At 42.7% G+C, this 14,766-nt stretch overlaps 1 protein-coding gene across 1 annotated transcript in view; it reads left to right on the top strand.

The window, feature by feature from the left end:
• Positions 1-916: 916 nt before the first annotated feature.
• Positions 917-14,766, top strand: part of SCOC (short coiled-coil protein) — a gene marked incomplete at its 5' end in the record, with an annotated part of 38,231 nt that continues 24,381 nt past the window's right edge. The window contains one exon of the mRNA XM_079920309.1: positions 917-1,613. Within this exon, the coding sequence (XP_079776435.1) occupies positions 1,544-1,613 (70 nt within the window). The remainder of the gene's footprint in view (positions 1,614-14,766) is intronic.

The raw sequence follows: 14,766 nt of genomic DNA, 5'->3' as shown, positions 1-14,766 counted from the left end.
TCCTGCTTTGTCAGCTCTGCATCATGTTCTGATGGCTCTCCCAGCCTTTCCTGGTTCCATCCCTGTATTCTCTCACCCTTTTAATCCTACTTTAGTGTCGGATTCTTAGAGGACTAACACAGTCTGGCATTCAAAACTCTCTTAGCTATGAACTTAACCTATATGCCACCTTATCTACTATCTCTTAGCTGCATGTACCTTCCACTCTTGGTTCCCAAATGTGCCTAATGCTTCCTCATCTTTGAGCCTTTGTCCATGTCCCTTCACTGAGAACGCACTCACCACCCGGCCATTTTTGCCTATTGGATGCCACTTGTCACTGATCAAGCATCTCAGATGTCACCTTCTCTAAGTCTTTCAAGATCTGCCAACCAGGTATACTCTTTACCTTCTTAAACCTCAATGAATCTTGCCTTTGAGCTTTTTAACAAGCTTATTAACAGCAATAGCTATTTCTTACTTTGAGCCCTCCAAAGTCCCCAGCTTGTATCAAATAGGCACATAATATGTGTAGGATGGAATTGGAAAATTAGGGGGAATTCTAGTGAAATTTAATTTTTAACATTAGGATTTCCAACAGCTTACATCCATTTTGCTTGATATAGCAATAATGAACTCAGATGAATAAAAGAAATCCTATGTATCAAAGCACTTAGGGCAAAATATAGCATGTAGTAGCTCAATTTTAATACCTGCTTAAAATTCTTCATCAAATTTGGCTGATTTTTTCCCCCAAAGAGTGATGATGTAAAATTTTTTTTAAGTTTTACGTTTGTTTTTGTATATCGAGGGGGACTAGGGGCAAAGAAAAACAGCTGTACAGGAAAATTTCCTCCTCTAGCAAAGGGCCTTTGGCCTAAGGGCTGGCAAGCCCAACATCTCTCCCCTTTGGCTCCTCCAGAAATAGAGAAGGGAGATCCTGTCATTTTAATGAGCTTTCATGGAGTAATATACAGTAATATGAGAGGGCACTGATGAGCTTAATACATACAGAATCTTATTCCCTCACATATGCCTGATTGTTTGGAGTCATTATTAATCCTTACAGAAGACACTGTGATACAGGATAGGAAATTGAGGCTCTGTGACCAAGTCATGTGCTAGGTCACTGACCCAAATCCCTTAGAATTTTATTGTAGGTGTCCAAAAGATTTGTTAATCACATAAAACTCAATTTCTCCCCCCAACCTCATTCCAGGGCTTTTGGGGCAATGTTCGTGGACAATTCAGTCTAAGGAAACTGACACTGGATTGAAGGCGAGGTTTGACATCTAGCCAGAGTACAGCAGGAGTGCCAACTCAACAGCTTCAGGTAAAGGTTTGTAACTCTTTAACTTGGGTCCCTAATCATTTCCGGTTAGGTCCACAACACGCACTAAGAACTCCTCAGGTGGAAAGCAGGAAGAGGGTGGCTTGTGCAAGGATCAGATAGCACCTACGTGGGCGCTCATTTATTAATTATTTAACAAGGGCGATCACATGAGAGAACTGCCGTTCCCCCTGCCCCCATTTTTCTCACTAACAGGCCTGAAAAGTGAACAAGATGGACGGGTCCAGCCAAGAGGAAGAGGAGGATCGTACTTTCACCAACATTTCTCTTGCAGACGACACAGGTAAGGAAGAACCTGATGAATTCTGAAACATAAAATTCAGCAACTGCTCAGCTGTTTTTTAAAACTATAGTTTTTATTGTTTTTATTATAATGGTAAAACGTAGTCATTGTAGAAAACTTGAAAAAATATAGCTACAAAAATAAAACCAAAAAAATGTTTAATTAAGAGCTATTTTTCTTTTTCCTTTAAAATTAAGTGATTATTTTAAAGGTTCTTGTGGTTGAATTACACGTACTTTAAAAAATCAGTCGACAAATAAAAATATAAAACGTTTATTTCCTAAGAGCTCAGGAAACATGACCTCAACATATGTAAAGTGTATGTTATATATATAAAGTACAGACACCCCATTTATATTACTTAGCACCAGTTTGCCAATATGAAGTCAGCGATGAGAGAAGACCTAAAACAACCTAGGATATTATTACCCCAATTTGTTCAATTATAGTCCACTACTTCTCTATTTCGTGAAATAATTTTACCATTTCTGAAAAATGAACTAGAATACACTGCAATTCGCTTTAAAAATTACTGCAGAAAATGTCCGGTTTTTAAGCAAGGACAAAGTTTGCTGAATTCCACACAAGAGAAGGAAAAAGAGGGGAGCATTGGTTCTAAAACGCTGATGGAAGGGATAACTATGGCTCATTCAACATCCGAGAGAAAACAGACACTGCTGAGTGGCACAATGTTAACTAGAAACACTTCAAACCTATAAGCAACTACGTTGTGTGTGTGTGTGTGTGTGTGTGTGTGTGTGTATGTGTGTGTGTGGGTTGGTGGCATTGTTTTGTATCCAAGTTCCCTTAGCACAGTCATAGAAGCCAGCAAGACTGCAGCTAAGCAATGGGGGTTCCTGATTCTGATTAACAGAGCAGAACATGAATATTTAATATCAATTGCTTTCATACAGCCACGCTTCTCCACTTTCTCCCTAAATGCTCAGATTCAAAAAGCCTCTTTCTAAAGTGTGGCCAATTAGCCGAACTGCCAGCCAGCCAGAGCTAAGCTTGGCCTCCTAGCACCGCGTAAACATGCTGGGGGCTTTGAAAATCAAACAGGCGCATTTTCAGCCTTTACGACGCGAGGAAAAGTACAAGGTCCCGGGGCTGTTGAAGAAGTGGGATACCGCTGGCCTTCACATGCTCCCATCAGGGCGTTTTAGAAAAATGACAGAGCTGCAGACGGCAGCGCAGGAAACAAAGACCTGGGAAAATCTGCTCCTTAGCTCGTGGAAGACACGATGAGCTCTGAGCGTGCGCGTGGGGAGTCCTATATGCCGTGGGCGCGTGCGGTTCCTACGGGGCGCTGGCTTGCTCCGAAGACGCCCCCGCCCAGCATTCTTTCTCCCTTGTGACGTGGGCTGGGCCTGAAAGCTGATGCTCGCTGAGGCTGAGAAGGAGCCTTTGTGAAACAGATGACTTTTCATCCAGTCCTCGGCACCGCCTCATCCCGAACCCTCCGCGTCTCATCCTCTGCCGCCCTCGCGCTTCCAGGGCCCACAAAAGCAGAGGAGGGCGGGGATTTGAACTCAGGTGTCTAATCCAAGGTTGTCAACGGTTTGGAGAGGGACACCGTCGAAGTTGTTAGCTAACCGAATGTGAGGCCGGCAGTAGGCGTGGAATAAAGTGATAAACTGGGACGGGGTAAGCAGGATGCCTGGGTTGGTGGTGAGCTGTCACAGCCGAGGGAGGGCTTTGAAGGCTCCTTGCTCGCCCTCAAGACCTCCTCATCCCTGGGCAGACGAGTCACAGAATCTTGGGGCACCAGGGGCCTTCAGCGATGGTCCAGCGTGGTAACCAGCAGTGGGCTGAGGCACTAGCTCTGATTCGTGCTGCTTCAGCTTTCCAAGACGGCAAATAGAAATTGCTCAGGTACTTGTAGCAGGAAAGAACTGAAACCCCATGTTCTTTGGCTTTTGGAGATAAGTGTATCAATTTGATGTGGCAGTACTGGTACGCTCTTGTTAATAAGAGGTTCTTGGTCTTTGATAAATAAAAATGGGAAGACAAATTATGATGAAACAAATGCAGCTTGTTCACAATTTCACATTAGATTGACCTACATTTCTTTCAATAACATCTATTTCCATGCTGAGTTTCCTGCTGTTAAGAAGGAAAACTTAAGAATGAAGTTTTAAAGAAATTGAAATTTCTTTAAGCTTAGGTGTAGTGTTTTTTTTTTTTTTTCCAAATGATTACTAAGTTTTAAGGCCACAAATACTTATTAAGATGTTTGGACCTGAATACTTAATTTGTGGAACTGTCTGGTATTTCTCTTGGCCTTGGAGAACTGTAAAAAAATAACTTAAAATGAAGGGCACCATGAACCAAGGTAGTTTGGGAATCTCTGGTCTAAGCTGTACAGTTGTTGCACTGGCCTCCCTTCTGGGTGACAGACACACAGTGCAGGACAAAGACATTTGATAGTATTGATGTCCTTCCTTCCTGTCTTTCTGATCCCCTGGCTTTGATGCTACCACAGTTCTCAGGTTCTCCTTTAACCTCTCCTCATCATTCTCAGGCTCCTTTGGGAACCCTTTCCTACAAGTCTTTCCCCAAGATTCTGCCCTTGGCCTGCTTTCCTTCTCTCTCTGGTTCCATGCTATATACCAATGACTCTAAAACAGCTTGTAAATTCAAACACATTTAGGGCCAAGCAGTGTATTTGTGGGAAAGAGACAATGGTATATCATTGTTTATTTCATTCAGTTTCCAAAACAAACTATTGAAATTTCTATGCTCATTTCAGTTTATTAGGTTTCTCCATCATGTATCTTTTCTTTCTTTTTTTTTGTGGTACGCGGGCCTCTCACTGCTGTGGCCTCTCCCATTGCGGAGCACAGGCTCTGGACACGCAGGCTCAGCGGCCATGGCTCACGGGCCCAGCCGCTCCGCGGCATGTGGTATCTTTCTGGACCAGGGCACGAACCCGTGTCCCCTGCATCGGCAGGTGGACTCTCAACCACTGTGCCACCAGGGAAGCCCTGTGCATTAATTTTGTATGCTGCTACTTTACCAAATTCATTGATTAACTCCAGTAGTTTTCTGGTAGCCTCTTTAGGATTCTCTATGTAGAGTATCATGTCATCTGCAAACAGTGACAGTTTTACTTCTTCTTTTCTGATCTGGATTCCTTTTATTTCTTTTTCTTCTCTGATTGTTGTGGCTAAAACTTCCAAAGCTATGTTGAATAATAGTGGTGAGAGTGGGCAACTTTGTCTTGCTCCTGATCTTAGTGGAAATGGTTTCAGTTTTTCACCATTGAGGATGATGTTGGCTGTGTGTTTGTCATTTATGGCCTTTATTATGTTGAGGTAAGTTCCCTCTATGCCTACTTTCTGGAGGGTTTTTATCATAAATGGGTGTTGAATTTTGTTGAAAGGTTCTTCTGCATCTATTGAGATGATCATATGGTTTTTCTCCTTCAGTTTGTTAATATGGTGTATCACACTGATTGATTTGCATATATTGAAGAATCCTTGCACTCCTGGCATAAACCCCACTTCATTGTGGTGTATGATCCTTTCAATGTGCTGTTGAATTCTGTTTGCTAGTATTTTGTTGAGGATTTTTGCATCTATGTTCATCAGTGATATTGGCCTGTAGTTTTCTTTCTTTGTGACATCTTTGTCTGGTTTTGGTATCAGGGTGATGGTGGCCTCATAGAATGCATTTGGGAGTGGTCCTCCCTCTGCTATATTTTGGAAGAGTTTGAGAAGGATTGGTGTTTTCTCTCCTCTAAATGTTTGATAGAATTCACCTGTGAAGCCATCTGGTCCTGGGCTTTTGTTTGTTGGAAGATTTTTAATCACAGTTTCAATTTCAGGGCTTGTGATTGGTCTGTTCATATTTTCTATTTCTTCCTGGTTCAGCCTCTGAAGGTTGTGCATTTCTAAGAATTTGTCCATTTCTTCCAGGTTGTCCATTTTACTGGCATATAGTTGTTTGTAGTAGTCTTTCATGATCCTTTGTATTTCTGCACGTCAGTTGTTACTTCTCCTTTTTCATTTCTAATTCTATTGATTTGAGTCTTCCTCCTTTTTTTTCTTGATGAGTCTGGCTAATGGTTTATCAACTTTGTTTTTCTTCTCAAAGAACCAGCTTTTAGTTTTATTGATCTTTGCTATCATTTCATTCATTTCTTTTTCATTTATTTCTGATCTGATCTTTATGACTTCTCTCCTTCTGCTAACTTTGGGGTTTTTTTGTTCTTCTTTCTCTAATTGCTTTAGATGTAATGTTAGGTTGTTTATTTGAGATGTTTCTTGTTTCTTAAGGTAGGATTGTATTGCTATAAACTTCCCTCTTAGAACTGCTTTGTCTGCATCCCATAGGCTTTGGGTTGTCGTGTTTTCATTGTCATTTGTTTCTAGGTATTTTTTGATTTCCTCTTTGATTTCTTCAGTGATCTCTTGGTTATTTAGTAGTGTATTGTTTAGCCTCCATGTGTTTGTATTTTTTACAGATTTTTGCCTTTAATTGATATCTAGTCTCATAGCGTTGGTTGGTTTTTACCTTGCTCCTTCATCTCTGTGTATTTCTCTGTCTTCTCATTTTGCTTAACTTGCTGTGTTTGGGGTCTCCTTTCCACAGGCTGCAGTTTTATAGTTCCCATTGTTTTGGGTGTGTGTCCCCAGCGTGTAAGGTTGGTTCAGTAGCTTGTGTAGGCTTCCTGGTGGAGGGCACTGGTGCCTGTGTTCTGGTGGATGAGACTGGATCTTGTCTTTCTGGTGGGCAGGACCACGTCTGGTGGTGTGTTTTGGGGTGTCTTTGAACTTAGTATGATTTTAGGCAGCCTGTCTGCTAATGGGTGGGGTTGTGTTCCTGTCTTGCTAGTTGTTTGGCATGGGGTGTCCAGCACTGGAGCTTGCTGGCCATTGGGTAGAGCTGGGTCTTAGCGTTTAGACTGAGATCTCTGGGAGAGGTCTTGCCAATTGATATGACGTGGGGCTGGGAGGTCTCTGGTAGACCAATGTCCTGAACTCGGCTCTCCCACCTCAGAGGCTCAGGCCTGACACCAGGCCAGAGCACCTAACCCTGTCAGCCACATGGCTTAGAAGAAAAGGGAGAAAAGAAAGAAAGAATTTTAATAAATAAATCAATAATATAAAATAAAATAATTAAAATTAAAATTTTTTTAAATTAAAATAAAAAAGTAATAAAGAAAAAGAATGCAACCAAACCAATAAACAAATCCACCAATGATAACAAGCACTAAAACTATACTAAGATAAAAATAAAAGTCAGAAACAAGTCAGTTGCAGACAGCAAACTCCAAGTCTACAGTTGCTCCCAAAATCCACTGCCTCAATTTTCGGTTGATTCGTTGTCTATTCAGGTATTCCACAGATGCAGCGTACCTCAAGTTGATTGTGGGGATTTACTCCACTGCTCCTGAGGCTGCTGGGAGGAATTTCCCTTTCTCTTCTTTGTTCCCACAGCTCCTGGGGTTCAGCTTTGGAGTTGGTCCCACCTCTGCGTGTAGGTCGCCCTCATGCTTCTGTTCCTACCCAGACAGGACGGGTTTAAAGCAGTGGCTGATTAGGGGGCTCTGGCTCACTCATGCCGGGGGCAGGGAGGGGTACAGTAGTTATAATATGAATGTGGGGCGAGCCTCTGCTGACAGAGGCCGGCGTGACATTGCAGTAGCCTGAGGCATGCTGTGCATTCTCCCGGGGAAGTTGTCTCTGGATCATGGGACCCTGGAAGTGGTGGGCTGCACAGGCTCCCAGGAGGGGAGGTGTGGACGGTGACCTGTGTTTACACACAGGCTTCTTGGTGGCTGCAGCACCAGCCTTAGTGTCTCATGCCCGTTTCTGGTGTCCTCACTGATAGCCGCAGCTCGTGCCCATCTCTGGAGCTCGTTTAGGAGGTGCTCTGAATCTCCTCTCCTCGTGCACCCCAAAATAATGGACTCTTGCCTCTTAGGCAGGTCCAGACTTTTTTCTGGACTCCCTTCCACTAGCTGTGGTGCACTAACCCGTTCAGGCTGTGTTCACGCAGCCAACCCCAGTCGTCTCCCTGGGATCCGACCTCCGAAGCCCGAGCCTCAGCTCCCAGCCCCACCCGCCCCGGCGGGTGAGCAGACAAGCCTCTCGGGCTGGTGAGTGCTGGTCAGCACCGATCCTCTGTGTGGGAATCTCTCCGCTTTGCCCTCCGCACCCCTGTTGCTGTGCTCTCCTCCGTGGCTCCAAAGCTTCCGCCCTCCGCCACCCGCAGTCTCTGCCCGCTAAGGGGCTTCCTAGTGTGTGGAAACTTTTCCTCCTTCACAGCTCCCTCCCTGAGGTGCAGGTTCCGTGCCCATTCTTTTGTCTCTGTTTTTTCTTTTTTCTTTTGCCCTACTCAGGTACGTGGGGAGTTTCTTGCCTTTTGAGAAGTCTGAGTTCTTCTGCCAGCGTTCAGTAGGTGTTCTGTAGGAGTTGTTCCACATGTCGATGTATTTCTGATGTATTTGTGGGGAGGAAGGTTATCTCCACGTCTTACTCCTCTGCCATCTTGAAGGTCCACCTCTGTAATATATTTTTATTACTCTGAAATCACGAAGTGTGATGCCTCTACCTTTGTTCTTTTTTTCTCTCAGGTTTTTTTTGGTTATTTGGGGGCTTTTGTGGTTTCATATTACCTTTAGAATTGTTTTTTCTATTTCTGTAAAAAATGCCATTGGGATTTTGATAGGAACTGCGCTGAGTGTGTAGACTGCTTTGGGTGGTATGGACAATTTAACAATAGTAAAGACTAGTACCCTGAAAATTACAAAACAATGATGAAAGAAACTAAAGAAGATACAAACAAATGGAAAGTCATCATGTATCTTTTACATATAGCAGATATTACTCTTAATATGGTTTATTTCACAGTGATGTTTCAAGTTTAATTCTTTCAACAAGGACATGGTTGGTTTGCACATCAAATATATGGGAACATTATTAATTTCACAACATCATTTTCTTTGAAACACACAGTCCTCTTGGACTAGATTTCTTTTGCTACTTTTGATTAAGAGAACAAGAAAAGCTTACTTTTCTTTTAACTCTACTGTAAGCAAGGCAACAGCAATTGTGATGATGAGATAGCAACCAACGCTGAGCCTCTGGGCCAGGCGCCCAGCCAGGTGAGGACTGAGGCTCCTGAAGAGCATGTGCCCTGCTCAGAGAGCCAAGCTGCTTCCCACTTCTAGCTGACTGCTGTCATGAAAGAATGGAAATGCAAAAAAGCACAGTTTTCAAGAGACACCAAAAATACAGGGGTTTTTTTGGTGCAACTTCCTGATTCTTCCCTGTTTTCCACCTAATCCTAATTTTAAAAACAGTATCATGGAAGTCCAAACAAAACACATCTGCAGGTCAGCTATGACTGCAGAAGAATGTATTTTCAGACTTCTGTTCTCAAATCTTTATCGTTTGTCTTTATCTCTCTTCTTAGTTTCTGATTCATAATCCAACTGCTTGCTAGAACCTAGATATGTCCCAGGTGTCAAATGAACTCATCTTACCCCTTGGGCACCCCATAATCTGCTCCCATGTAAGATTCATAATTTTAATGAATGGCCGCATCATCTACCCAGTTCCTAAAGCGAGAAATTCACATGTCGTCCCATTATCATTTCTCACAACCCAATCAAAGCACTGATTCCTGTTGACTTGACCTTGAAAATGTTTCTCAAATTAATCTGGCCTTCTCCAATCTTATCACCACTTCCCTGATCAGGCCCTCATCATCTCCCACATAAACCACAGCATCAACTGCCCAACTGTTCTTCCTATTTCAATTTCTATCCCTTCACATCTCTCCTCCACACTGCCTATATCACTCCCTCTCCCTGCAGAGACCGATCGATGCCTTGCATCCCCTGCTGGCTGAAGTCCAAGACACTTAACGTGGCATTTAAAGTCTCCCTCTTCCTGGCTCTACCTATCTCTTCAGTGTCATTTCCTGCCACAAAGTTTGGGCTCAGTAGGAAACACTTAATGTTCTATGCACATGCTGTCTATTTCATGCCTCTGGACTTTGCTCATACTGCTCTCTTTGCCTGGAATAACAAAAGTCACCCTTTCTTGCCTGGCTAATTCCTATTCATCCTTTAAGAACCCATCCAGGCATCACCTCCTCCAGGAAGCCTTCCTTGACCTTCCCAGGCTGAGTAAGGTTTCCTTTCTCCTTTCTGAGAATGCCAAGCTTATCTCTACCTATATTTTTTCACAGCATATTATACTTGTATGTATATGGGTTCCTTCCACCAACAGACTGTGAGCTGCTGGAAGATGGAACCTGGGTTTTAAAATGTCTGTACTTCTGGCACCTAACCCAATGTCTGGCACCTAATAGACACTCAAAACATTTTGGCCCAATAATTCTGATTGAGTTTGTGTGTACACTGGGATGAGGGCCCCTAGCTGAGAATAGACTCCTAAGGTCAGCTTTCCTAAATCATTTCTAGTTTTAAGAGTTTCTTTCCTATCTCCACTTCTGGGTCATTTAGTTCTGCTTTCAGGAAACATTTATTGAGCACCTACTATCACTTGCCAGGTAGTAGACAGGACCTGGCTATTTGGAGAATTGGCTCAGAGTAGTGTGGCAGAAAGGGCTTGAACTTTGGAGTCAGAAATGCCTGGACTTGAGTCTGTTGGACTTTTAGCGAGTTATGTAACATCCCTGAGCCTCAGTTTCCTAGGTCATGAAATGATCATAAGAGTATGTCTCTGAATTGTTTTGAAGATTAAATGAAATAATAAAGGAAGCTTCCTGAACCAGCCTGGCCTACAGTAAGTATTCAGTACGTTTTAGTTCCTCCTTTGCCCACTTCAAAGAGATCACACACAAGTTTCTTAAAAGGCTCCAAGATTTGTCAACATTGGCTGTCATGGTAACGGCAGCGCCCTGTGGATGCTGCTCTGTAAGCGGGACTGCTGATGTCTTCCTGATAAAGAGGCTTGTGGTAGAAGGGGTCGGGGGGTGGATACGAACAAACCCTTTAAACAAGAGCATGATTCTCTTCTGATACAAATAAGACAGCTCCTCTTTTTCCTCTTCATCCTGGCCCTCACCTCTTCCCTGCCAATATTCTTCCCACCACTGTCCTCCTTTATGCCTCAGCCTCCTTCCTGACTCTGCTCTCTAAAATCTCTCCTGGATAATAGTCAAAGCTGCTTCTGCATCTGTTTTTGGCATCCCAACTAGCCCTCATTGTAAGGTGGTAATAAGCTTCCTGGAGAAGTGGCACAATTGTCGTGTGCTTTTATTTGGTACCTCTTCCTACCACCGTTTGGAAAATGTAACAATACCCCCCTCGTGCCCCGCTGAAAGTGGTCTGGGTTTGAAAAGCTTTCAGAAGGCCATCTGCCATCCCCTCAGCCAAGCAGCAGATCAGACACGACGCCCTGCATTAGTTAGCACTCCAAGTAGAAGGTATCAAGGGCCTGTATTCCTTTTCATCTCACCCTCCATTATAATATGGGCTAAAGAAGGAAACATACTCGTGGCTACCCAGCTGGGAGACACACTGAGTCATAGCAGGAGTCTTGTCCGAAAAAAGGGAGCAGGCTTTTCTTTTCTGATGGTGAATGGAGCCAGTGTTTGCAGCCAGCACCACGCTCCAGTGTCCCCTGCACTGCTGGTAACGGCTTGACCGTGTTACCCTGGACCTCATGGGAGGATATGGTGCTGATGACTCCTGGAGTGGAGGCATCCTTCAATAAGTACACAAGGATGAGGTGAGGGTTGGTCGCATGTGCTGGTCAGGAACAGTGAAGCGCTCCCTGCTTCACCTCAGTTTACACCTTCCAATGAATTTGGCCATGAATATTAATTTAAAAGATTATTCAGACATACTTAGAGATGCCAAAAGAGATCACCTCTAGAATGGTACAAGTGTTTTTGTTTTTAGTGGCTTGAACAAGGGTGTTCATTGCACCAGCAATGGCAGAAAGTTTCAGCAAATCTTAATTGGCATTTGGGATCCATATAAGTATACACAATGTCATCGGCCAAGTGAAATAGCTCTTCCTGTAAGCTGAAGGTAATATGGACAGTGGCATTAGGAATACCTCCCCTGGCCCAGCAAAATGTCTTTAGACTTAGCAGAAGAGATTCAATAAGAAAAAGGAGATCAACTCTGCTTCTCAGTAGCTTCTGAGAGTGCTATGACTCTGGGGTCACTAATGTATCGCTAGAAATTGTAAGTGCTCTTTCTGCGAAAAAAAATCTTCCATCAGAAGAAATCCACTTAACTGAAATAAAACAATCTAGCATAATGCAAAAACTAGTTTTAATAAACAAGCTTAAGAAACAGAATGTTAGGGCAGTATCTAAATATTCTCAGTAATCTAGATTGTTCTCTAATTTTCTCATCAAAACGTAAGTATTAATATTTTGACTCTTCCCGTAAAAGACAAAACCATCCATCAATCGCCTTGTATCAGTAATGTGTTTTTTCTTTATTAGATCAACAACAACAAAAAAGGGAGTAAGAATGTTTTACGTTAAATTTATATGAAAGCCTTCATAATTGTGCTAACTTTTTTTCCTAGAGAAAAATCCAGAGGAGATTCAAAAGATCAAGGGTGAATTTGATTTACCTGAGCTCATGAGCTAATGAGATGCTGACCTTCCCCACGTCTTTTTCCTGTCAAGAAGGGAGCCGGGGGCTATTTTCCATCATGGGGACCTTCATTTCAAAAAGGCTTCTATTGAATTGGATCCACTTTGGACACATTTCCCCTCACAGGCCTCCAGCCTGCCTGACTTGTTCCAAATTTGAGGGTCAGAGCCTGGTTTCCTTAGACGCTTGGGGTTCCCCTGAGAGATTCTTTGAAGGTTCTCTTTGAGCCTTCAAACAGAATCTGGAGTGTAGAGAGAAGGAGGGTGATGCTTAAAGAGCAGGGCAGACTGGAGGAACCAGCTTCAGCTGTGCTCCTCAACCCTAGGAATGATGTTTAAGTGATTCAAAAGCTCTCAGTGACCCTACAGGAAACAATATGTACTCCAATCACAGAATCAGAGTTGTTGTAAAAGCTGTTTCAGAAAGACATGTTTTGCTTTCACGGATAGGCTTTAACCTTCATTTTCAATCCTTGAATTTGACATTGGAGATGGAAGGGACTCAGTGGCAGCCCCCATGAATGGTCCAGGAGAATAGTGAGCCTCCCTTGCCAGCTTTTTTTTACATCTTTATTGGAGTAAAATTGCTTTACAATGTTGTGTTAGTTTCTGCTGCACAACCAAGTGAATCAGCTATATGTATACATATATCCCCATATCCCCTCCCTCTTGAGCCTCCCTCCCACCCCTCTAGGTGGTCACAAAGCACAGAGCTGATCTCCCTGTGCTATGCGGCTGCTTCCCACTAGCTGGCTGTTTTACATTTGGTAGTGTATATATGTCAATACTACTCTCTCACTTCGTCCCAGCTTCCTCTTCCCCCACTGTGGCCTCAAGTCTGTTCTCTACGTCTGCATCTTTATTCCTGCCCTGTCACTAGGTTCATCAATAACATTTTTTTAGATTCATATATATGTGTTAGCATACAGTATTTGTTTTTCTCTTTCTGACTTACTTCACTCTGTATGACAGACTCTAGGCCCATCCACCAGACTACAAATAACTCAATTTCATTTCTTTTTATGGCTGAGTAATATTCCATTGTATATATGTGCCACATCTTCTTTATCCATTCATCTGTTGATGGACACTTAGGTTGCTTCCATGGCCTGGCTATTGTAAATAGAGCTGCAGTGAACATTGTGGTACATGACTCTTTTTGAATTATGGTTTTCTCAGGGTTATATGCCCAGTACTGGGATTGCTGGGTCGTATGGTAGTTCTCTTTTTAGTTTTTTAAGGAACCTCCATATTGTTCTCCATAGTGGTTGTATCAATTTACATTCCCACCAACAGTGCAAGAGGGTTCCCTTTTCTCCACACTCTCTCCCACATTTATTGTTTGTAGATTTTTTGATGATGGCCATTCTGACCAGTGTGAGGTGATACCTCATTGTAGTTTGATTTGCATTTCTCTAATGATTAGTGATGTTGAGCATCTTTTCATGTGTTTGTTCCTTGCCAACTTTTTGTTAGAGCGACCTGAATCTTCCCTCCACCAGCCTCCCTGGGATGCACACAGCCAACAGTCACCGCTTTTCAGCCCTTACTGGCTTTCTTCCCCATTTAATCATTGCTCCCTTGTTTCTCCACACACACGTTTCATTGTCAGCTTAATGACTTTGGCTCAGACTACTTGGCTGTGCACATGCTTGGTTCTCTCCTCGCTGGTAGCATGACACGAGTAAAAGTGGAAAAAGCTTGCATTTTAAAACACATTCGTCCTTTCTTATCCCTCCTGAGAATCTTCACTACCTTTTCCAAGCAGACAAAAGACAATTATTATTCCTTCATCTATGTGAATATTTTGCTTTCATTTGCATTCTTGGTGAAAAGGTTAGTGGGTTTCTCTAAGGTCATGATAACTATTTAGAAAGCTTTGTTTATAAAAGTATCTAGAAGATTTTTTTTTCAACACTGTTTCTTATCCTTTTTAATTTTAGAATTTTAAATGGCTTGAGTTTCTTTGTGCTATGACAGTGTTCCTCAATGTACAGTGGATTCCTGTCCCTTCTGCTTTAAAATAGTGTAAAAACAGAATTTCTGTAAATACAACATAGTTGAGAATGAACTTGAGGACACGGGAAGGGGGAAGGGTAAGCTGGGACGAAGTGAGAGAGTGGCATGGACATATATACACTACTAAATGTAAAACAGATAGCTAGTGGGAAGCAACCGCATAGCACAGGGAGATCAGCTAGGTGCTTTGTGACCAGCTAGACGGGTGGGATAGGGAGGGTGGGAGGGAGATGAAGAAGGAGGAGATATGGGGATATATGTATATGTATAGCTGATTCACTTTGTTATAAAGCAGAAACTAACACACAATTGTAAAGCAGTTATACTCCAATAAAGATGTTTAAAAAAAACCCAGAAAACACAGTTGATATATAATTTGAGCAAGTCACAGTTAGCAATGATGGTTGGCCCCTAAACACTAACATTTTCAGCCAGTGCCTCTCTGTGAAATACTTAGTGATCGTCAAACACACAATTGCCCAGGGAGAGCCTATGTTTCAAGGAATTTCTCAAAGAATAGTACTTGTAGAATATT

The sequence above is a fragment of the Stenella coeruleoalba genome, assembly GCF_951394435.1.
Source record: "Stenella coeruleoalba genome assembly, chromosome: 4".
Lineage (NCBI taxonomy): Eukaryota > Metazoa > Chordata > Mammalia > Artiodactyla > Delphinidae > Stenella > Stenella coeruleoalba.
This window is presented reverse-complemented; position numbering and strand designations above follow the sequence as displayed.